General features: G+C 38.1%; 1 protein-coding gene across 2 annotated transcripts; it reads right to left on the bottom strand.

Annotated features, from left to right (window-relative positions):
* Positions 1–803: 803 nt before the first annotated feature.
* Positions 804–23458, bottom strand: NSMCE4A (NSE4A component of SMC5/6 complex). 2 transcript variants are annotated; one of them, XM_020979240.2, is made up of 11 exons: positions 23001–23458; positions 20971–21051; positions 19190–19320; positions 11856–12007; positions 7575–7674; positions 6813–6903; positions 6456–6550; positions 4777–4825; positions 2695–2786; positions 2523–2602; positions 804–977 (listed from the first exon to the last, which is right to left on the bottom strand). In XM_020979240.2, exons 1-10 carry the CDS (start codon positions 23266–23268, stop codon positions 2540–2542), a joined length of 1122 nt encoding a protein of 373 aa, XP_020834899.1. In that variant the 5' UTR covers positions 23269–23458; the 3' UTR covers positions 804–977; positions 2523–2539. The 2 variants fall into 2 exon arrangements, with proteins under 2 accessions (XP_020834899.1, XP_020834900.1); XM_020979241.2 differs by lacking the exon at positions 804–977 and adding an exon at positions 984–1600.

Genomic DNA, 23458 nt, shown 5'->3' with positions numbered 1-23458 from the left:
AAGCTGCCCAAAGTAATTGCTAACTTCCCCTTTAGAGCAACTGTGGAAAGCAGTTTTTATTCTAAACCAGGGGTGGGGAACCTGCAGCCCTGAAGCCACATGTGGCCTTCTAGGTCCTCAAGTGTGGCCCTTTGACCCAATCCAAACTTCATAGAACAAATCCCCTTAATAAACAGATTTGTTCATAAAACTTGGACTCAGTCAAAAGGCCACACCCTAGGACCTAGAAAGCCACATGTGGCCTCAAGGCCGCAGGTTCCCCACCTTGTTCTAAATCCTTACAAAAACCTTGTACCTCTACATGACCACAGCTATCCTCTTTCCCACTTCACCCCCCAGGCTACTGGTAGTACAGCCACAGCCCTCCCACCCATAGACAATCATTGCAATAATCCAGGTAAGAGGTGATAAATGACTGGACTAAGACTGGGAGAAGCTATAAGGAGCCAGATACTAAAGATATTATGAAGACAGAAGCAGTAAGATTTGGAAACTAACAAACTGGGTGGTGCCTCCAAAAGAACTAGGAAAGTTTGGAAAGCTGATGGGTCTCAGGGAAAAAATGAGTTCAGTTTTCATGTTGAGATATCTCCATAACATCTAATTTGAGATAGTTTGAAATATCCAATAGGTTAATTAGTGACAGAGGACTGAAGTTCGGGGGGAGGAACCGAATATAAAGATGTGAGTCATCTGCACAAAGATCCGTGAAGACTCTGGGTAAATGACCTAAATGAAGTTAAAGGACCATAAAATATAATATTGGAAGAATCAATAAAAACGACAGACAATTATGTAACAGATACGGCAGTGAATCTGTTTAATCATAAGAAAGCAAGGCAGCTTCATAAACAATAATATAAAATACATATAAACAAAAAAAACTAAACATCTGATTCTCTGAAAAACACGTTTCATAATACAATAAATGATATATGCTTCTTTCCACCTGAGGTGCCAATTTTCGTTTGGGATACCTAGAAATAAGGAATAATCAATCAAAACACAAATTCAAATGAAATCCAATTAATATAGCTTAGTTTGCTGGATTATGAGGAAAGCCCTACAGAGGTACAAAAGCCAAAGCAAATGACATGCCAAGCATCCTATTCTCTCTGATTTTTATACAGGCCAAAACAAAAATCAGTAATAGCCTTATGGCAGGAAAAGAGTTTACACAAAAGAAACTTAAGGGTCATGAAAAGGGTAATCCCATTTGATTTGCCTCACTGATAGTAGCAATGTTCATAGCTGATAGTATATACTAAGCATTGTTCTTTTTCAGTACAAGCTGTCTTCTCACTGGCTCTGTGCGCTTTCCAAGTCATTGCCTAGCTGCTGTCTAGAAGGGGTCCCTCCCAAGAAGCCAGGGAAACACAGCTTTCCTCAACAGCTTACTGAAACAACAGTAAGCTTTACCCAAAAAGAAATAAAAAAGGCATTGATGGCTGGTGATGACAACTATTACTGGGTTCCTAGCATTCATTTACTCGAGTGAAATTGCTATGGTCTGGCAGAGTCCTTGCAGGGCCCTCCTTTTTCCCAACTCCAAATTTCTGGTGCTGTTCCCACTTTCGTTGGCAGACATGCAGCAGGGTAACTGAAAATAAAACATTCATCTACGTGGCTGTCAAAAGTTGTAGATATGAAAAACGATACTCTTATAAGATTGGAAAGCAAAAATGTTAATAGCTAAATTACATTTTAGTAGTAATATAATGGTCAGTAATTAATAGCAAAATATTAAAATGTGCCTCAAACAACAAAAATGTAATTTCAACCCATTTCTAAAGATTGCTACTAAAGTTGAGGGTCTAAATTGTGCAATAATCAGCAAATGGAAAGCTTTTCTTAAACCATTTGGTGACCGATTTCATTACAGAAAAATTTTAATCCATAAAAACATTTTATAATGAGAAACTAAAAAATAGCTCCGTTTGCAAATACAATTCATTGTAACTAGATATTTATAAATTATCTATGAACAATTTCCAAAGTTACTGTGTCATGTAACAATGAAAACTAAATATGACATCAAAATATCCCTTAATTTTAAAGGTTTTATAGTAACTACCAGGTAATAAAGAGTGATATTAGGGAAGAAAAAAGGGAAGAATGGAATATTTAGAAGTATAACCAAAGTCTCTCTTCCCTAATCTTCACCTTTTAATTTGAAGCTTTCTCTTTGTAAGAGTAGAAAAAGGAATCAATTCAAGTTGTGGGAAGATCAAACGTTTTGGTACTCCTTCAAGACGACAAATTTCTGCTTTACCTTCTTTTAACATGGATATAATTTTCTCTGTCAGAATCACCATACAGTTCTGTCCAAAGCATAAACCTAGCTGATAATGTTTGTCCTGCCAGTGGCCTATAGTCAACAAGACAATGTTATGACAAAAGAAGATGAAGGAGACCCACATCAACTACAGGAACATAAAACTAGAGAAGACAGAGCCGATTACCTCAGTGGTATAGGTCATACAGGAAAGTAGTTTTGGATGCCAAATAACATGCAACCATACCTTTGAAAGCTTGGATTTTACTCGCTACAGCACGTAGGAGGGATCATAGGCTGCGAAATTTCAAAAGTTCTCACAATGTCCTGGTAGAAAAATGAACATTGAAGAAAATGCCATTCACCTTGAAACCAATGAAGACAGTCAAGATTTGGGGAGCAGAAGACGTGTACTTTACCTTCCAGTCTTGATAACTCAGTGATATAACGTCTTGGTGCCTGATCTGGGTACTTTGCTGTTCACTTTCCTCATCACCCTGGGTAACAGGCTCTATTAGAAAAGAGAACATTTTCAAAAGTGATTAAATCAGAAGAGCATTTCACCAATAACAGGATTGTAAACTTTAAAGGCATTTGTTACTGAATTAAGTATTTACGTGCCACTCTGTTTAATTTCAAACATACTTAATAATCCAATCCAATGGCATGGCACGTGTCAATATAGTCTCAATTTACCGCAACTACAATATGAATTTGGATCAGCTAGGGGATGCAGTGGATAGAGGACTGGCCCTGGAGTCAGAAGGACCAGAGTTCAAATCTACCTCAGATACATATTGGCTGTGTGACCGTGGGCAAGCCACTTAACCCCAACTGCACCCCACTCCACCAAATGACAATATGAATTTACCTCCTTTTATTTTCAACAGTAATTGGGTATTAGATAAATAATTATTTTTCCCCCTACAAACAAACTGAGTGTCTACAGAATGCATGGAAATACAAAAGGCACTTTAGGTGAAACTAAGGAAGGAGAGAACACTATCACTGATGTTAAGGAATTTATGATATAAGTTGGCTAAAACAAGAGGAAAATTTCAAAACAGTATATAAGTGCACACAAGAACATATATTATGAGACATACATGTATGTCTGGGAGTTTAAAGAAAATGAAATACAGCAGAGTGATTAGGTTAGCCTTTCTCAAGACATGGGTTTGGAGTTACATATTATAGGAAATAATGGATATGGATTAGTAGAATAAAAAGGAATGAGTTCTAAGTGACGAAAATGGCTTAAGTAAAGCCATTACTTAAAGTAATCTGAAAATTACTAACAGTGCCTGAAGGGGTGGGGCAAACAAATTGGCCAGGATGGAAAAAAAGAACTATTCTGGGTAGTAATCAGATTGAATAGGCAAAGAGGAAATGTGTTTAACATACAGATTTATTGAGCCAGCAAGTTTCTTGATGTGTGATAGGTAATGGGAAACCTTTTTGGCTTAAGTAATAAAAAGACATGATGGAAATTATTCAATATAAAGGGGTTTGGAGTAGGCAAGACAAATGGATTAGACACTTATACCACTGACAGCTTGAGGTAAGAAGACTTGGACTAAAAGTATTACTCCAAGTAATGGATTTCATCCAACCTCGTCCAAGAGAAATTGTGGGGGAAGAAAAGACAGGACTCTGTGATAATCAAATTAAAATGTAAGGGAGAATTAGCAGACTAGGAGCAGAACACTCCATGGTTATGTGCATGAAGGGCTTGGACGACTATAGTTTGATTAAAAGCAAAAGGAAAATTAGGAAATGGTGCTTGTTTGGGGTAAGATAACGACTGGTTCAGTTTTCCACAGGCTAAGTTTCAGGTAGTGATATCCTATGAGCAACTGCAAATTTGAGAATGCAGATGGAGAAGAGCAGACAATCAATAAATTAGCCCCAACAAACTGTATTTAAAGACTGAAGGAAAAGGTGCCAGAAAAAACAAGGAATAGAGAAAAAGGAAGAAAATTTAAAATTTTAAGGAAATTTTACCACCTTTTAGAGGAAGAGTATAAATAAGCATTTACATACATAGAGCCTATATGTTGCCAGGCATTGTGCTAAGTGTTTTTTTACAAATGTTATCTCATTTGAGCCTCACAAGAACCCTGGGAAATAGGGGATATTATTATGTACAATTTATAGTTGAGAAAACTGAGGCAGACAAAGGTTAAGTGACTTAACCAGGGTCACAGGCTGGATTTGAATGCAGGTCTTCCTGACTCTAGGCCCAGAGCTCTATTCAGTTATTTTAGCTCTCATATGATAAAGATAATAGTAATATGAAGATGTATTTTACCTATAATTATGTTTATTGTTTTTAACTAATCTTGTATTTCAGTTTTCAGCTGTTAAGCATTATGTAATAATGAAATAAAAGTGTAAACCTTGCAATAAAACTCATCTGCTTTTAACAAAATAAAAATTTGTCATCTTTAATTAAAAAGGCCAAGTCTCCACAAACTAAATTTTTTAAACAGAATCATTACCTATTATTGGCAGTTTATCTTGGTCAAGCCTTATTCTTGCAAAACCATCCTAAAATACAAACGTGATACATAATTTTTACTACCTGTTATTAAGATGAGACATCATTACTTATTTTCACCACACATCTCTCAAATGGTAGCAATATGGCATTAGAAAACAGAGGTAACAGTACATATAAAGACTAAGAAACAAGATTTTCCTTAACTTTCCTGTCTTCTTGTAGCCAGTAGTATAAATTTTGATATTCTGCACTAGAAAGGACCTATACACACAAATCTATGCCAATAAACACAAAACTTCAGCTGCTTCAATTATGTGTTAAACTCAGCAGCATTTGGCAGACCAAGAATCCAACTTTATAGTAAGAAAAGAATGAGCACTGAAAGTTGTCCAGCAATGGGAAAGCCTGCCTTCAAAAGTAAAAGCCTATCACTAAAAGTGGCCAAGCAAGAGATGGACAAAGGTAGGATCTGTCTGACTCAAGAGTCAGTGTTTTGTGTTCATGGTAGCGCCAGTCCTTGACTTAATGCTCTGCAAATTATACTCATGTTAGGACTTTACAAAATATATTTGTTGATATCTTTGGTTTTATCATTACCAAAATTTATCCCAGTATCCTCCTGCTTCCCCCCTCCCAAAGAGCCAATGCATCTAACAAAGAATATTTTTTTAAAGGAAAAAGAAAAAGAGGAATTCCATCCCCCCACCCAGAAAAACTGATCAATATATTGAAAAAAATCTGAAAATATATGCAACGTTCCACACTTACGGACATCCTCTCTGTGCAAAGAGTGGGGTGGAGTGAGGATGTCTTCTTCTATCTCCACTTTGGAGACACTTTACTTTTAATACTTGCAAGAGGTAGCACACACAGGGATCTTATTATCAATTCTAGGTTTCAGGTGGTTGGGAAGACTGCTAACACTGGGGGACCCCTTTAGGACTTCTGGGCTTTCCCACTGACTCTGTGGCTAAACTTGTTTTTATGTGTTTTCCCCCCAGCTGGAGTTCCAGGTTCCTTAGGAAAAACATTGTCTAGTTTTTTTCTCTTTGTATCCCCAGTACTTAGCACAGTGCTTGATACACAGGAAATGCTTTTAATTAATTAAGGAAATGCTTCCTTTCATTCATGCATTCTATGACTGACACCTACTTCAGAAAGCTTTGTAGTGGTATAATTAAGTATAAATCAAGTGATTATATATATGGTATATAAGTGTGTTTATACAGGTAACATTATGTTTTCTATTTGAAAGTAGGCACAATGCTACCAATCAGAAATTTATCTCCTACCTACACAATTTCTATCAGAAATTCAGATTCAATCTACTTCTTTTTAAGGAAATGTCTTGATGCTGGTTTAATGACTAGCTGTATCAAACTCATATTACGATGTTTCAAAACAGCTTTTAAAATTTCAAAGCTGCAAACTCATGATATTAATTTATTTTAAACAATTCTATCTTAACAATGATAAGGTAAAACCAACAGTATACAGAACATGAAACAGTTTATATCTGGGTTAGTTTCTTCTACCTACTTACATACAAACATTTCTTTTCAAATAGCCAGCAACAATAAGGGTTTTTGCAAAACTAGCTTGAACAATTCTTTTATGTATGTTATTTGTAACTTTTTTGCTTACAAAAACAGTGGAAAATTTGTAATTAAGCCTTACCCTTACAATGAAGGAAACATGGAAAATATTTTCAACAGTTCGGGCAAAAGAATTTGGATCAATCACAAAGTCAAAGAAGGATATAGGAGCCTCAGCTATAAACATGGGAAAATAGAAAAGAAAAAGTTATTTTTCACCAAAGTCCACACAACAACATTCCTCTAAAAGATGGAAGTGGTATTAACTAAAAGATGGCAACTAATTTTTTGTAAAAATACTTAAAAATCAAGTTTTAAATATACGTTTTTAAAAGATAAAAATAAAACATCTTTTACAAGAAAATAATCACTTTATGTAAAATTTATAACTGCTTTCCAAGTGCACATTGTTCAAGTCACAAGCTGAAGTTACACTCACGCTCTTCTCTAAAATAGGTCTGCAGTAATCCCAAGATCCTTTCTACCTCCTTTTCTGTAGCCTCTTGTTGGGACTCCTCCATTTTTTTCAACTGGAAAGTACAAGTAAGTTAACAAATATGAATGCTCACCATCACCATTATGCAAAAATGTTTTACCAGAAACAAGTCGAACTCCTCATGTGCCTATTCATACTCATCAAGCTTCTATGGAAGACCTAGGGCTTTGGTGGACCACCAGTTCAAAACAAAGCCTTGTTAGGACATGGAAGCCAAAAACACTAATGGGATCTTAAGTTGCATTAATTAATACATCATTCATTATGTACAAAAGGAGAGAGATGGTAATTTTATTGTACACTGCCCAGATGAGACCACATCTACAATATCATTTCTAGATTTCAGTAACCACATCTGAGGAGGAGGACTGACAAAACGAAGCACACTAAATAATAACAGGATTTGAAAAAAATTATCCATACTACTAATAGAAGAAAACAATAAAGTTAACAAAACATTTCTTAGAATGGTTATAGAAGAGGAACTGATAACTGAATTCCAAAATGAATCAAAACAAAGTCCCATTAAAAAAATAAGTATCAAAATATACGAGTGATAGAAAATCACAAAAATAGAGTTCTAAAAATGCATCCTATTTTCCTTTCTCACAACCTCCCTCCCATATGATCATGTCTTTGAAATTTATGAAGATGACTGACTATTGTATCTAAATATAAAAACAATAATGACTGCAAGAAGCAAACCTCAGCAGGCATGGCCCTTTCCTCTTCTTTCTTATCTTTTCTTCTCTGACGTTCATTCCGTTGCTTTGGCACAGGAGGATCAGTCTTGAATGAACCAAACCTAATTAGAATGAGAAAAAAACCTATCTGTTCAAGAAAGCTATGATTTACCAAAGTCATTAAGTAACTCCTGCTCACCATGGTACATTGGAAGGAGCACTTCCCTTGAAGAGTAATGACCTGGGTTTGAGCACCAGTCTACTTTGTGATACTGAGCAAGTCCATTTGCTTCTTTGGGCCTCATTTGCCAATCTTTAAAATGAGGGGTTGGATTAGTGACCACTGGGGCTTGTTCTAGCTCTAGTTCTATGGTATAATACTACTTTACAAACTAAGTTATTTGTCCTAAGGGAAGTCTCAAAGACACGTAGCTGCCAACAAAGTGTTAGGTATACTACAAAATGGGATTTTATTTAGTGTCTCCTTAATCTTCTTGTCCACATCCAACAGTTTTCTAAAGTTTCCTCAACTAAAAATACCTCATTCCACACTTTCAGTTTGTCTTAAGTGGCTGAGCCTACCCAAATAAAGCCTCTTCCAACCCATACTCACTTGATCTTGTATTTACTGCAGAAGATAAGGGATAGAGAAGTGGGGAAGGAGAAGTTCTTCAAATGGCACTAGGCACTAGGTCTCTGTGAGGAAAACACTGATAGGATATAGCTGCCATACCCTCCTGGGACTAATTTTCTAGAAGGGAGAATTTCTTTTCAGGAGGAAAATCTCAAATTTAGAAGATGGAAAGGACCTTAGAGATTAACTCAGCTATTATATTTTAAAGATTTGGAAACTGAGACTAATAGAATTTAAATAATTTGCCCATGCTGACACAGGTAGTAACAGAATTATGATTTTAACTCGGGCCTCCTGACACCAAATCCAGTACTCCAACCACTATACCAAGCATCTTAGAAAGTTTTAAAATAAGTAAAGTCTCCTTTAAAGAAGGAAGAGGCAATGTGGTATAGAGTGGTTTCCAAACTTTTTTAATCATACATTGAATCAATAAGAAAATTTTGAGCATTAACCCCAAAATGTGTATATTTACTTATTTATAAATAATACATGTGTATTACCATACTAGTAATTATGTGTATTATTTAAAACATGTAAAATGTTAAGAATAAAAGGATACAATCAAGATAAAATAATAGTTGATCCCAGAGTCAATAGGGAGCCACTGGAATTTGAATATGTATGGACTTTAGGAAAATCACTTGTGTGCTTTAGGAAAATCACTTTGGCAGCTGTCTGGAGGATGAATTGGAGAAGGGAGAGACTTGAAGCTGTGAGATCAATTAAGAGGCCACTGAAAGAGTTCAGGCAAGAGGTGAAGAGGGTCTGAATCAGAGTACAGAAAAGGGGTAAGTGTGAGATGTACAGTAAAAATGACAAAACCTGGCAAGTGACCAGATATGGGATAAGAGTGAAGAATTAAAGATGACATGGATGTTGAGAACATGAGTGAATGGTGGTGTCTTCCACAGTAACAGGGAAATTCAAAAGAGAACTAAGTTTCGGGGGAAAGATAACATAATGATAACCTGCAATTCAGGTTGTAATCCATCTACATCTGCTAATCCTGTGCCACTAACTCTGTCCCTATGAAAATGAAAAGGGGTGATGGACTCTCTTATTCACTAGACACTTGCCTGGAAGGCAGAGCTGAGTGCCTGCCACAGCCTTGAGGTCATCTAGGACACAGGGTGTTAAGAGACATGGGCTAGGGAGAAATTTTGCCAAGAAAGCTGCTACAGGTACTGGGTCAAAATTACATTATAACTGAACTGAGGGACCAACACCTGAGCCTAGTTTGGAGCTATATGATATAAAATTTAAAAGTTTTGCACAAAATGAAATGCAATTAAAATGAGAAGGAAAAACAGCAATTAGGTAAAAAAATCTTTGCACTGAAATACATAAAGACTTGACTCAAATTTATAAGAACAAAAGCCATTCCTCAATTGATAAATGGTCAAAGGATATGAACAGGCAGTTTTCAAAGGAAGAAATCCAAGCAATTATATGAATAAATGCTCCAAATCATTATTAATTAGATAAATGCAATTATAGTAACTATGATGTTCTACATCATACCCTTCAGACTGGCAAAGCAGACAAAAAAAAGAAAATGACAATTGTTAGAGGGGCTGCAGGAAAATGATACATTAATGCACTACTGGTACAGCTATAAATGGGTCAAAAAAGTCATTAAATTATGCACATCCTCTGACCTAACCAAACCACTTAGGTCTACACCCCAAAAATATGAAAGAAATTTTTAAAAGACCCACACATACAGAAATATTTATGATAGCTCTTTCTCATAGTAGCAAAAAAGTAGAAACTAAGAGGATACCCATCTATTGGAGACCACTAAATAAATCATGGTATACAAATTATTCTTATTGTGATAAGAAATGTCATAATGGACGGTTTCCAAGAAAACTGGGAGAGCCTATATAAAATAGGCATAGTAAATGAGAACTAAAAGAATGATTTATGTAATAACATTATTTTTAAAATAAAGTTAATACACCCTATACCAAGTTAAAGTAAAAACGGGTATAGGATTTAGATATAAAGACTAATACTACAGGCAAACTAGGAGAGTAAGGAATAGTTTGTCTTTCAGATCTATGAAGAAAGAAGAATTTATGATCAAACAAGAGATAGAGAACATTATAAAATGCAAAATGGATAATTTTGATTACATTAAGTTGAAAAGTTTTTGCACAAACAAAGCCAATACATCCAAGATTAGGAGGGAAGCGGAAAACTGGGAAAGAATTTTTACAACCAGTATCTCTGATGAAGGCTTCATTTCTAAAATATGGAGAACTGAGTCAAGTTTATAAGAATACAAGTCATTCCCCAACTGATAAATGGTCAAAGGATATGAACAGGCAGTTTTCAGGGGAAGAAATTAAAGTTATCTACAGTCATATGAAAAAATGTTCTAAATCACTATTGATTAGAGAAATGCAAATCCAAACGACTCTGAGGTGTAGCATATCACACCTATCAGATTGGCTAACATGACAAAACAAGAAAGTGATAAATATTGGAGAAGATTTGGGAATATTGGAACACTAACGCATTGTTGGTGGAGTTGTGAAATGATCCAGCCATTCTGAAGAACAATTTGGAACTATGCCCAAAGGGCTCTAAAACTGTGCATACCCTTTCACCCAGCAATACCACTTCTAGATCTGTATCCCAAAGAGATCATAAAAATGGGAAAAGGACCCACATGTACAAAAATTTTTACAGCAGCTCTTTTTGTGGTGGCCAAGAATTGGAAATTGAGGAGATGCCCCTCAACTGGAGAATGGCTAAACAAGTTGTGGTATATGAATGTAATGGAATATTATTGTGCTGTAAGAAATAATGAGCAGGCAGACTTCAGAAAAATCTGGAAAGACTTATATGAACTGATGCTGAGTGAAATGAGCAGAACCAGGAGAACATTGTACACAGTGACACCCACATTTTGTGATGACTGACTTTGATAGACGAGGCTCTTCTCAGCAATACAAGGATCTAAGAAACTTCAAAAAACTTATGATGGAAAACGCTATCCACATCCAGAAAAAAGGAGTCTGAATGCAGATGGAAGCATACTATTTGCTCTCCTTTTCCTTTGCTGCTTTGTTTTATTGCTTCATTCTCGTGGTTCCTCCCATTAGTTCTAGTTGTTCTTTACATCATGACTAATGGGAAAATATGCTTAATGTGAATGTATAAGTAGAGCCTATCAGATTGCATGCCATCTTGCGGATGGAGAAGGAGAAGGAAGGGGAGAAAATTTAAAACTCAAAATCTTATGCAACTGAATGCTGAAAACTAAAAATAAATAAATTATTTTAAAAAATGAAGTTAAAAGACAAGCTCTCTGACCAATGCAATGACAGATCACAATTCCAGAGGACTGAAGATGAAGCATGCTACCCACCTCTTGACAGAGAGGTGAAAGACTCTGGATGCAGAATGAGATATACATTTTTAGACATGGCCAATGCAGGAATTCGCTTTGCTTGACTATGCATACTTGTTATGAGGGTTTTCCTTTTTTTTTTTCTCCCATGTTCATTTGGGAGAGAAAATACATGCTTGTTAATTGAAAAAGAAATTTTAAGTGCTTTATGAAGTTCATCTATACTCATGCTAAATATAATGTTATCTGTAAAACAAAGAACTTGTCAGATATCAACCCTTCTGCCAGGCCCCAAATAAACTTACAAAAAGTGGAATGTTGGAGCACTCTTTAAGAATTTTACTGATATTATTCCTACTCTGAGCCAGGAGTCTTCAGGTAAGAATCCAATATGAAGAGTCTCTTCCTCACTATCACTTTCTTGTACTTCAAGACGATTTAGGCCCATATACTTAAGCTGAAATGACAGGGGAAAAGTCTTAATTTAATCAAATGCCATCATTTACTAGATGAAAAACATTCCTGAGTCTCCCAGTTAAAATGGTCAGAAAATTTATCATATCTCAAGGCTACACACAGCTACTACACAGCAGCTAAATAAGTTTGTGAATAGCCATGAAATAAATTGTATGTTTCATATAAAGGAAAGTTTACATCTTAAACCTAGAGAAAAATTACCCAGCACTCTTGGTAAGAAAGTATGATGGTCTAACTCTTTAGCACCTTAAGTGCTATTTTCCAGCAGCACAATGTGTACTAGATGTTCTTGTACATGTCTACAAACAGTTCACTTTTCAAAATAGCTCAAATTCAAATCAATTTCTAAGTATGTGATACATGCAAAACACTTTTCTGTCCTCAGATCAGAGATTATGGTATTGTTGGAAGAACCACAGATGCCAGTAGCCATTTTTAATAAGGCCAGTGACACAATAATAAAATTAAAAGATTACTTAAATTAGAAAAAAAATTACTTAAAAAAAGGAATCCTTAAAATATGCTATTCACCACCCAAATTTTATCAAAACAGAACTCTTGAAAGACAAGGAATAGTAATAAGCAAATATTAACTGAACAGCATAGATCATGCTACTAAACATTGAGGAGGAGAAGAAAATTTTGAGATCTGGTTCCTGTGCCTTTGGAGAGCTTCAAGTATGACTGAAAGGAACAAACCTTAAATGCAATAGAAGTCAAAATGGTATCAAAGTCAAAGCACAATTGTATGGTCAATTTTTGCCCTAGATATAAAGTCAGTCATAATCACTTCTCTACTAATACAAGAAAATTAAAGATATCCCATTACATTTGAATTAGGATCATGAAAAGGCATTATTTAATTTTCTAGATGCTCTTAAGAAAAGGTTCAAAGTATCTGGGGGATAGGACTAAAACCACGAAGTCAGGTTGATCTATAAACTTCTCCCTACTTGGAACTTCACTTGCCTTATGGCTGGTTAATTCCTTCCTGCTATTCCTCAAATCTCTGAGACTAAGAATCACAATCTGCCCAGGCAAAAATTTCCAATCACAATCCAGCTTAGTGCTCTTTTCAAAGTTCCTCCACTACTTGGTCTAGCATTTCCACTGTACCATCTAGAATCCTTTCTTGATCATTAAGACATGCCTTTACATTTTACAACTCTACCACCATCTTTTGGCAATAACTAAAACTCCATCCTTTATCATCTTCTACAACACTGAGATTTCTCTCATGCCTTGGATGAGCCAGCAAGAGAAGTTGATTATACTCACTGCTCCCCACTACTACTTCCAAATCCTCCTGCCTACCCCCAATAAGTAACTTCAGGTCCTATGCAGTCCACATCTTCCAATTATATCATTATGTCCACAGCCTCATCTACTAATCTCCAGGTCACACTCAATGAATACAAGATGAACAAGTTGTAAATTATTTCCAATTTGTCCTCACCAAAATCTCTATTCTAATACTCTATCCTCAACACCTCCACTCCTCTGGTCTCCTTGCCAAAGCCACCCTTCCACTTTATCACATCCTTCTATTTCCTTTGGGAGCTTGGCCTTTTGATTTCTTCTGTACTTGGGAAACAGGAAGATAAAGCCTACTACTAACACTAGCTATATGATTATAGCAAGTTACTTATGTTTGCTGAGCCTCAATTTTACTGTCTGTAAAATGAGAATACTAATACCTGTGGTACCTATCTCACAAGGTGGCTGTGTGGCTCAAATATCAGGTGTCCCAAAAATCTTAGAGGAGTAACACTCTTTGATAACTTCAGAAGTAAAAATGCTACAAACTTAGGAAAACAGCATTTGAAAGGGTAATGATTTTTTAAAAAAACTGATATTATAAATGTCAACATAACCACCACCTTGTGTTCATATATCACTCTAGTTGATTTTCAAACTCTGTAAAAAAACCAAAACTGTCATCGGTTGCTGCTTGGTGGAAGGACTGCATTTACAATCCTAGTCTTAAGATTCTATCAAGAATGAGGTTTTGACATGACCCTCAAGAAAAAAGTGACCAATGTGGCCAAGCAAAAGGACTTTCTCTACCTATCCACTGGGCTGAGAAAGTCATCCCAAAACTGACCCAAACACAATGCATAACGAAAGGTTTCCCCACTTGTAATGATTTTTTTCTAAGTCTGTAGCACTTAACACTTTTTGAAGTTAAGTTTAAAACTGCACTAAGATTATACAGGATACCTTATATAAAGTGTTTGCAAGTTTTAAAGCATTACATACATGGTGGCTATTAATACTATCTACAATCTCTCCATACTTACTAGCCTTTTCCCCTATTATCTAGCCGAGGGCTTCTTAAACTTTTTCTTCTCATGACCCCTTCAGCTATGCCTGGCCTGAGGGCATGTGTAGTGCAAAGCGCTCATGCTGTGTGTTCAGAACCAAGGCTGCAGTGAAGCTGCATGAATGCAATGGCAAGTGCTGCCAGAAACACCTTAAATTCATTACAAGTTTGATTTTGGATTAATTTTTGGTCATTGCATGTTCAGAAACCTTTTACTGTTGCCAAATTTTTCGTGACTCCATATGGAGTCGTGACCCACAGTTTAAGAAGTGCTGGTCTAGCCAAGCTTATTATTATTATTATTATTTCTTGTAAACCCTCCAGCTCCTACTAATGTACATCTGCACTATCTGTAAATAGGACCCCCACAACTAGAATGAACCGCTTCTGCCTCTCTGTCGACTTCCTAGCTTCTTTTAAACCTTAGCTCAAGTGCCACCTACCTCAGGAAGTCTACTGTGATAGATCCAGTCTTTCCTCCTGGAAATTGGTGTCTATTTTGCATTTAATATTCTGTGCACATGTTGTATTCCACACTCACTCACCCCCAAATGCATTTTCCTTGATGACAGGGGCTTACTTTATCTTAGTCCTGGCACAATACCTTATAACACCATAGATGCTAATGAATGCTTGTTAAAGAAAGGACTATTAGCATGTTTCATTAGTATTCCAGAAAAGCCTGGAGGAAGATACCCAAGCATGTTAAATTACAGGCAGCACAGAGAAGAGCCCCATAGGAGAAGGCAGAATTGAGCTATGATCTGCATCCATGGAAAGAGTTATCCTAACAATGAGATCACAGAAGAACTGAAGCAGCTACCATTTCTAGCACTTTATCAAATAATAAGATACAGGGAAGAGAACAAGATGGAAAGGGAATAAGTATTTATATAACACCTATTCTGTGCCAGGCTCACTGCCAAGTGCATTTTACAAATGCTATCTCATTGATCCTCACAACAACTCTGTGAGGTGTTGAGGTGCTGTTATCCCCCTTTTACAGTTGAGGAAACCAAGGCAAGCATAGGTGAAACAATTTAATGAGGATCACACAGCTAGTAAATGTCTGAGGCCAGATTTAACAGTGGACATCCTTGTTCCTAGCATCCATTGTTTTTCCATAATAATAGTGATGATTCTAGCTAACATTTATATAGCACTTTAAGGTTTGCAAAATGATTTCATTATCTTAATTGATCCCCATAACAATTCTGTGAAGTAGGTCCTACAATTCCTTGCCTGTTATGAGTGTAGCCTGCTCACACCCATAATATGCCTCCTTAGTGTTCTCCAGGTGATATCTACTTTCAACTTTTTGGAGACTATAAGTCACAGCTTTATAAAACACTGGTGGAACACTGGTATAAAAAAGATAAGCTTTTGTTTCAAGGAGAAGCTTGGGGAAATGAAAAGACCTTGCCATTTCCCAAAGGTACCACTGCTTTCATCCTGTCCAATTCTAGGTCCAAGAGAACAATGACCATCCACTTTCATATTGGTCTGAGATTTGACAAATTCCATGGGCTATCCATTGAACTACAATCATAAGCCTAGACAAGAGGCAGTCTTCATTTGCTTTCTTTTTCCCACATGGAGGATCGGACTAAACTGAGCATGTACCTGCAAATGTTCTTGTGCTCAACACAATGAGGATAATAATAATAACAACATCTGCAAACAGGAGTATCTGGAACACCTCACCATCTATAAGGAAGCCCATTTTGACAAAGACTCTGCATCTCCATGAGAAAACACCTATCTGTATCCTACTCCTTTTTGGATGAGGGTCAAAGTTCTATTACCTCCCTCAGGAAATTATGTACAATTCTGATATATGCAAGAAAGACACCTTGCTGGAAGAAAGCCTTTAACACAGCATTCTGCTCCAATGAATCAATTAAAAAAACAATCAACAGTAAGCAGAGCTTTTATTCTTTCTCATATATATACATAAATGTATGTATATCTTTTGGTCAATTGTGTGATGTTAAAGATGTAGTCTACAGAGGAATATTGCTTGAGAAAACCAATTTGCTTTTAATATCCTCGCCAAGGAGGCTCTCAGGACACGTGTAATTATTCTCATATAACCTTTATATAGATAGGGGTAATCAATGTTAGGTCCTAGGATCCTAGATTTACAGATCGAAGAGACCTTGAAGATCATTAAGTTCAACCTCTTCGTTTACTGATGAAGAAACTGAGGCCCAGAAAAGGTAAGTTGCCCAAGACTGAAGAGATAGATGTGGAAGAGCTAGGATTTGAACTCAGGTCCTCTGACTCCAAAGCCAGTTTCTACTCTACCATGCAGCATTGTCTTGATTGCCTTTGGTATTTTTCCCTTTTTCCGGAGAATGAATCCCTCCCTGGCCAGCACAGATTCTTTCACTGTGTACACTCAGCCTAGTTCAGATGCTTTAACCACCTGTATTTTCTTCTGCCCCCTTTCTACATTTCACTATCTCTGAGGATACTGAGACGTTACAGTTCAGTGCAGTGGGCCTTCTCTTCTTGATGATGGCAAGGGCTTGCTGTAACAATTTTGACAAATCTTTTGTCTATTTTCCTGCTGGCCTCAGTTGAGTCACTCCAACAAAGCTCACTTTAACCTGGTTTTACTATATGCTACTTGTTTTAAAAGGGAATATTTATCATATTCTACCATTCTTTTCTGTAAGATTTAACAAAGAAGTTTATATCATAATCCAGTGTTTTCCTTAGCTTCTGTATATTTCCACTTGGCAAATAAGACAAGTATCTGCTGACTAAGGCACTTTCTAGGTTCTTTCAGTACCCTTGTTTTTGCAATGGTTTATATTAGTGAAAACTTTGGTATGAAATTGTAAGGGTCGTCCTGGTTGGTTTTTTGTTTATTTATTTGTTTTTGCCACCTTGTTAAGGTAAGAGCTGTTAAGCTGCATCCTAATTTTTTTTCACCTTTAATCTTCTAGTTTCGTATTCATTTTGATAACAAGCTGGTGGTGTGACTATCCCCAAACAGCTGATTTCAAATAACTCCCACATCAAAAATAGATTCTTTCCTGATTATTAAAACATAACTGATTTCATTATATGTTGATGTTCATTGCTGTTTGCCATGTCCACAGCCTTCCAATTCTTCTAAGAAAGTAAAAACAACATAAAGGTGTGAGACTTTTATGTCGCCCAAGTCTTCTGATTCTTTCATTCATTATTCATTTCTCACCAGGCTGCAATTCAAACTCCTCCATCATATCCCAAAAATCTCTTCTTCCTTAAAGATCATTTCAGCCCTGGAATCCATATCTTGAAAATACCCTCAGCTCCTCTCTCGGATCCATTTAAGCAGGAGGCTCAGAGCAGCCATCATTTCATTGCTCACCAGGGTGCAAACCTGGATTCCCTTACCATGCCTCATGAAGGTACCTTCCTCTCCCTCTGCCCTCATCCTTACTCCCTTTTCAGTTCCCTTTTTTGTGCTGTCTTCATCCTTTAGAATGTAGGCTCCTTGAAGACAGGGCCTATATTTCTTTTTGCTTGTATTTGTGGTCCTAGCCTGGAACATAAGCACCTAATGTTTTTCCATCATTTTTCATCATCTTGACCTATTCCTACTATGACATTTATGTTTTACCAAGTATCCAAATATATGTTAAGACCCTCAAAATTAAATCAAATCCTTTGGACAATGTCTTACCTCTTTATCCTGTGCAACAAATATTTGTGTATGATATGCAATTATTTTCATGGTACTTTCTGCAAATAATTATCAGAAGTATTATAATGTGCAATGACCAATGAATGGCCTAACGAGAATTTGTTGTCTTTGGATGCACAATAAAAACTGAGTCCTCTAACTATTTACCTCACTCCAAGGGGAAGTTGTAAGCCATCCTTCCTTTTAGTTATAATTTCATTTAGCCTTCTATTTTCATTTATAGCAAGGATATCAAGATTTATACTATTCAGTTCCTCCAGTAGTATGTCCACTTATTGGTCACCAGATAGGGAATTCATATTTAGAGTACCAACAATATATTTAGTCAATTATTCATTATGTATGACCAGATCATTCCTCAAAGACCTACAACTTCCTCACTGTGGTATGGAGGTGCCCCTGGACTCTTAAAGGCTACACCAACAGAGGGTAAGCTCTGGCTGGTTTAGATGTGGGAAAAGCTTCAAGTTCAGTACTGCCTGCTAAGTCTAGGTAAGTATAGAAAGTCTCATCATTAGTAGGCTGGCCCCTTGGCAAAGATTTCTTTAGTTATGGAAATTCATGAAACAAAGAAAAAAATATAAAGTCTTTGGTACCATGAAGCCCCATTCAGGTTCTACAGTAACAGTGTCAGAGTGGTAAAAAGGGGGGGCAGAATGTACTAAGAATCCATATTTAAACTATCAACTTTAAATTAGCTGTCTGTTCAGTAGTAGGCACTCTTTCGAAACAAGCCAATCTTATTAGCAACTTATTATTTAAAATAATAAGATCAGAGTGCAGAACTACCTGGACTTGATTTCAATTTTGCCCTATTATAAAGGAAATAAATAAAAATTTTAAATAACCTTTTAAATTCTGTCAGCCCCAATTTCACAAATAACAAAAGAAAATCTTATAGTTTTGAAGGAAAGAGACCATCACACATTATGATAAAGTGACATATACACCTCAATGATTATAGTAAATGTCTAATACCCAAGTCATTATTTCATACCTATCTACTGGCTCCATGCTTGATTCCATCACAAAGGAAATGGAGTATTAACACATAAGTTTGGAACAGAAGGTTATTTAAAAACCTTTTCAAAATCTGGTAAAGTAAAACAGGGGTTCCAATTCAGTGGCTTTAAACTTACTAAATCTTCAGTATATGATGTTGGATCAAATAAGGTCATATCAGAATGCAGCTGATTTGCCTTTTCTTTACCCAAGTCTGAAGCCAAAACAAGAAACTGGGCATCTAGGGCTGCTTCTCTTGCTTGGGACACTGTTCAAAAAAGAAGAAATATTATTAAGATATGATAGAACAGTCAAAGTGACTAAATTCAACCTGGCTCAGTTTCCCCATTATGTTCCTTTGAAAGGGAATGTTACCCACCTGGCTATTCCTGAGTCTGGCTGTAAGGTGGACTTGATACTGCATGGTTGGAAAACTGAATTATGTGAATCCAAACAGTGTGAAGGATGTTTTATCCTCTCAAAATTGGGCCCTAAATCTAGTTCCTGCTTTACATCTGGGCCCTGAAGTTTTTTCTGTCAGATCAGTGTCTTCCAGACAACAGCCCTTTCACCTACAGTTGGTAGCAAACAGCGGGTACCAGTCAATATCTCCCCATCGTTCCCTGGATGCAGCCTGTGCTTGATTCCAGTCAACCTCCTCTTTGGGACCCCCCTCGAGGCGGGGACAGCTCTACTCCCATTGCCAGCAGGAAGCAGTTTCAGAAGCTGAGACCTTTGCCCCTTATTCCAAAAGAATTTGGATCTCATTTGTTTGAGGGGAGAATGATGGGGTTGGGATCTAGATCCCAGAAAGGAAAAACCCTGGACTTTCCCACTTGGCCCAATCTCTGGCATTTGCCTGAGGCTATAATCCCATCAACTGGCCTTTCACTGTGGCTACACCCAATCTCCCAATTCTGTTACCTTTAACCTAGCCTGTCCTTCCTTTGTTTTACCTCCCTATGTATGACCCCTGGCCATTTCCCACCCTTAATCCTAGCTAGGCTCCATTCTCCCTTGGCCACGAGGTCCAGGTCCCAGGAGTTCAGTTCACCCCAGCTTACTGGCCATTCCTAGGTCCCTCCCACAGTCTTTCTGTATATGAGGTCCACCTTGTCTCCATTAAGATGCTGGGATTCTGGGGCAGCTAGGTGGCACAGTGGATAGAGCACCAGTCCTGAAGTCAGGAGGACCTGAGTTCAAAGCTGGCCTCAGACCAAATACTTGACACTTACTAGCTGTGTGACCCTGGGCAAGTCACTTAACCTCAACTGCCAAAAAAAAAAAAGATGCTAGGATTCTTATAATCTAGCCACTGCTTAGATTCTTAAAATCTAGCCACTGCTCAGATTCTTATAATCTAGGCAACAGCTTACTAATATTCAGACTCCTTAAGAGTCTGCCCAGTATGATGGATGTTCTAGTAATAAACCTTGTCTTTGGCTGGAAAAAAAAAAAGAATGAACAACATCTGATTATCTTTTCCACTCTCCTATCCAATCATGATTACTGTTAATAAACATGCACTGAGTAACTGTTGTAGAGCAATAATGCTAGGTGATGTGAATACAAAAAGGTAGAAGTCTCAATCAGTGTTAGGTGAATGGCTGAAGAGACCACAGCACAGGAAACCACTGGGAGATTACTGCACTATTAGAAATGATGACTATGAAGAATCCATAAAACCTTGTAAAGAGATGCATGAAATGAGGAAGAGCAAAGTAAGCAAAACCAAGAGAATGCAGAAAATGACAAAGGAAAACAATACAACTCAGATAAACAACACAACTCAGATAAACAACACAACCAATCCCTCTGATGTCTGTAATTTAAATCTAGCCGTAAGCCCATCAATCTGAGTCATCCTAATATTCCTGGTCAAGTTTAAAACTAGGCATTATTAAATGCTATCACTTACCTCTGTTAAACAGCTGGTTGGCTTGTTCAAGTGCATCTGTTAATTTGTTGCTTTTTGAACTCAACATATCTTCTCGTTGCTCTATTTTAAAAATACATACTTCAGAAAATTGAAACTTTAATACATCATTGACGAAGTACAGTAACAAGCAAGTATTTCCAAAGGTCCTGCTCCCCATCTTTTTGGGAATTATGAAAAAAATTACACATAAGGATAAAGGTAGTTTATTGCTTTAAAAGAGCCTGGACTCCTTACCCCTTTATCTTCCCAACCCCTTGGTTTGTTTCCACACCTAATGAGCTCCCCTTTATATAACTAACCTACAGAAGATGGTTGTGTGTAGTGTTAACAGGACTGGATCTGGAGCCAAAAGAGCTGACTTCTAACCCAAGTCTTGCACTTACTAGCCTTGTGATCTTGATCAAGTTACTCACCCTCAGCCTCAGTTTCTACAAATGTAAAATTCGGGACAAATTTGTTCTGAGAATACTAAAAAAAAAAACATTTAAGGCATGATTTGCATATGGTCTAAACCTGTGATTCCACTGGAGTAAGGAACTTGCCAGTGAAAAAACTCCCTTTACCAATGCAGACTAGCAACTGTTCTGCAAGCTTTAATCTCAGAGAGTTGTCTGGGACACTGAGAATGACTTGGCCAGGGTCACACAGCCTGTATGTATCAGAGGTAGAACTTGAAACCAGTCTTCCAGTTTCAGAGGTCAGTTCTCTGTCCATTGTGCCCTGCTACCTCTACTTGCATACGATGGGCCATGCACATCTCAACCGATGCATGATTGTTATGATTAAATAAACAGCATCATGCTCTTTAAACAGTCTGAAAAAGAAAACTTTGTAAAATACAAACTGCTACATTAAAGTACTGCAGAGCAGTCGATGCCAGCCTCTCCATCCTTGGAATGAGAAAATAGGAGACACAGAAGGGTGTGAGACTGGTCCAGGACCACGTCAACTAGGATCTGCAGCTAGGCTTATCTTCTCTCCCCCACTGGGCTAACTCGGCCCTCTCACAGTATCCTACTAATCCACTCTGATTTGTGCCTTTTTGGTGGTTGCCTTCTGAGATCCCACCACCACACACACACCTTGTTGCCCTTCATTTAAAAGCAACCTTAAAAACTGCTAGGAACAAATTCAGCTGGGGTACAGGCAACTGAAATTGAGGAAGAAAGGCAGAACAAAACAGCAGTTCACGTTTATAAAGTGCTTTCTTCAGTAGTCCTTGTGAAGTAACCAAGTATCAACGCTATTTTAAATACAGAACAGTAAAGTTACAAGCACTTATTAAGTGCCTACTCTGAGCCAGGTGCTGGGCTAAGCCTTAGGTCTGGTCTTTAGTCCAAGTATCAGTGCCATTTTAGAGATGAGAAGACAGGCTCGGAAACATGAAGTTATCTTGCCCGGATGACGTAGCTACTGGGTTCAAATTTGCCTAGCTGTGTGACCCTGGGGAAGGCCTGCCTCGGTCTGCTCATCAGTAATATGGGGATAATAGCATCTACCTCCCCTGGTTGCTGAAAAGATAAAAGATCTTTGTAAAGTGTTTTGCAAACCTTAAAAGGCGCTAGTTAAACGTGTATTATTATTATTAAATACTCATTATTAATGTTATTCAGGGTAGGGGCCTACCATTAACCCTATTGCACAGATGACTGAGGGCAGGGAGATAGAATGCTGGAGTCAGGAAGTGCTGAGCTCATAAATGGCCTCAGACACTTTCTAGCTGTGTGACCCTGGGCCAGTCACTTCACCTGTCAGCCTCAGCTTTCTCCTGGGTAAACGGGGACCAAGAGCCTCCCCTCCCAGAGTGGCTGTGAGGTTCAAACGAGACCGTCATTGTAAAGCGCTCCCCGGCACACAGCGGGGAACACACGGCGGGGGAGCACACAGCGGGAGGCGCACAGCGGAGGCTCTATGCAAAGGCTCTAAGCAGAGGAGGCACAGCCGGAGGTCAGAGGGAGGAAGGCCGCGCCGCCCCGCCCCCGCACCGCCCCTCCCCTCCTCCTGCTCACGCTGCACGTTGTGGATGAGCTCGCGGTACTGGTGCCGGATCAGGCGCCGCTTGCTGTCGTCGCCCTCCGTCTCGAAGCTCGGTTCGGAGCCTCCGGGAGCCGGACAGGGCTCGTCCTCCGCCGCCTCGATGCCATCGCCCCGGTCGTCGATGCCCTGGCTTCGCTGCGGGGTCCGACAGCCGCTCGCTGCTCGCGGGGCGGGCGGGAGCGAGTCCCGCTGCCGGTTGGGGCCCGCCCGGGGTGTGCCGCGGTTGTAGTTGCCCAGCATGGCCCTAGACCCGCTGTTTCTTCACGGGCAAGGAGAACTGTTAGCAATCTTCGAGGGGAAAGGGGGAGGGGAGAAAAGTGCTGCTGCGCGTGCGCAGCATCGCCCAGTGACTTCCTGCTTCTGGATTAATAATTTCTCTTCCTGTTCCTAATTAATGGAAGGTGGACGGTGGCGCAGCAGGCACAAAACG

Source organism: Phascolarctos cinereus, unplaced genomic scaffold (genome assembly GCF_003287225.1).
Source record: "Phascolarctos cinereus isolate Bilbo 61053 unplaced genomic scaffold, phaCin_HiC Scaffold_3;HRSCAF=262, whole genome shotgun sequence".
Classification (NCBI taxonomy): Eukaryota; Metazoa; Chordata; class Mammalia; order Diprotodontia; family Phascolarctidae; genus Phascolarctos; species Phascolarctos cinereus.
Note: the sequence above shows the minus strand (reverse complement) of the source record. Positions and strands in the feature narration are given on the sequence as shown.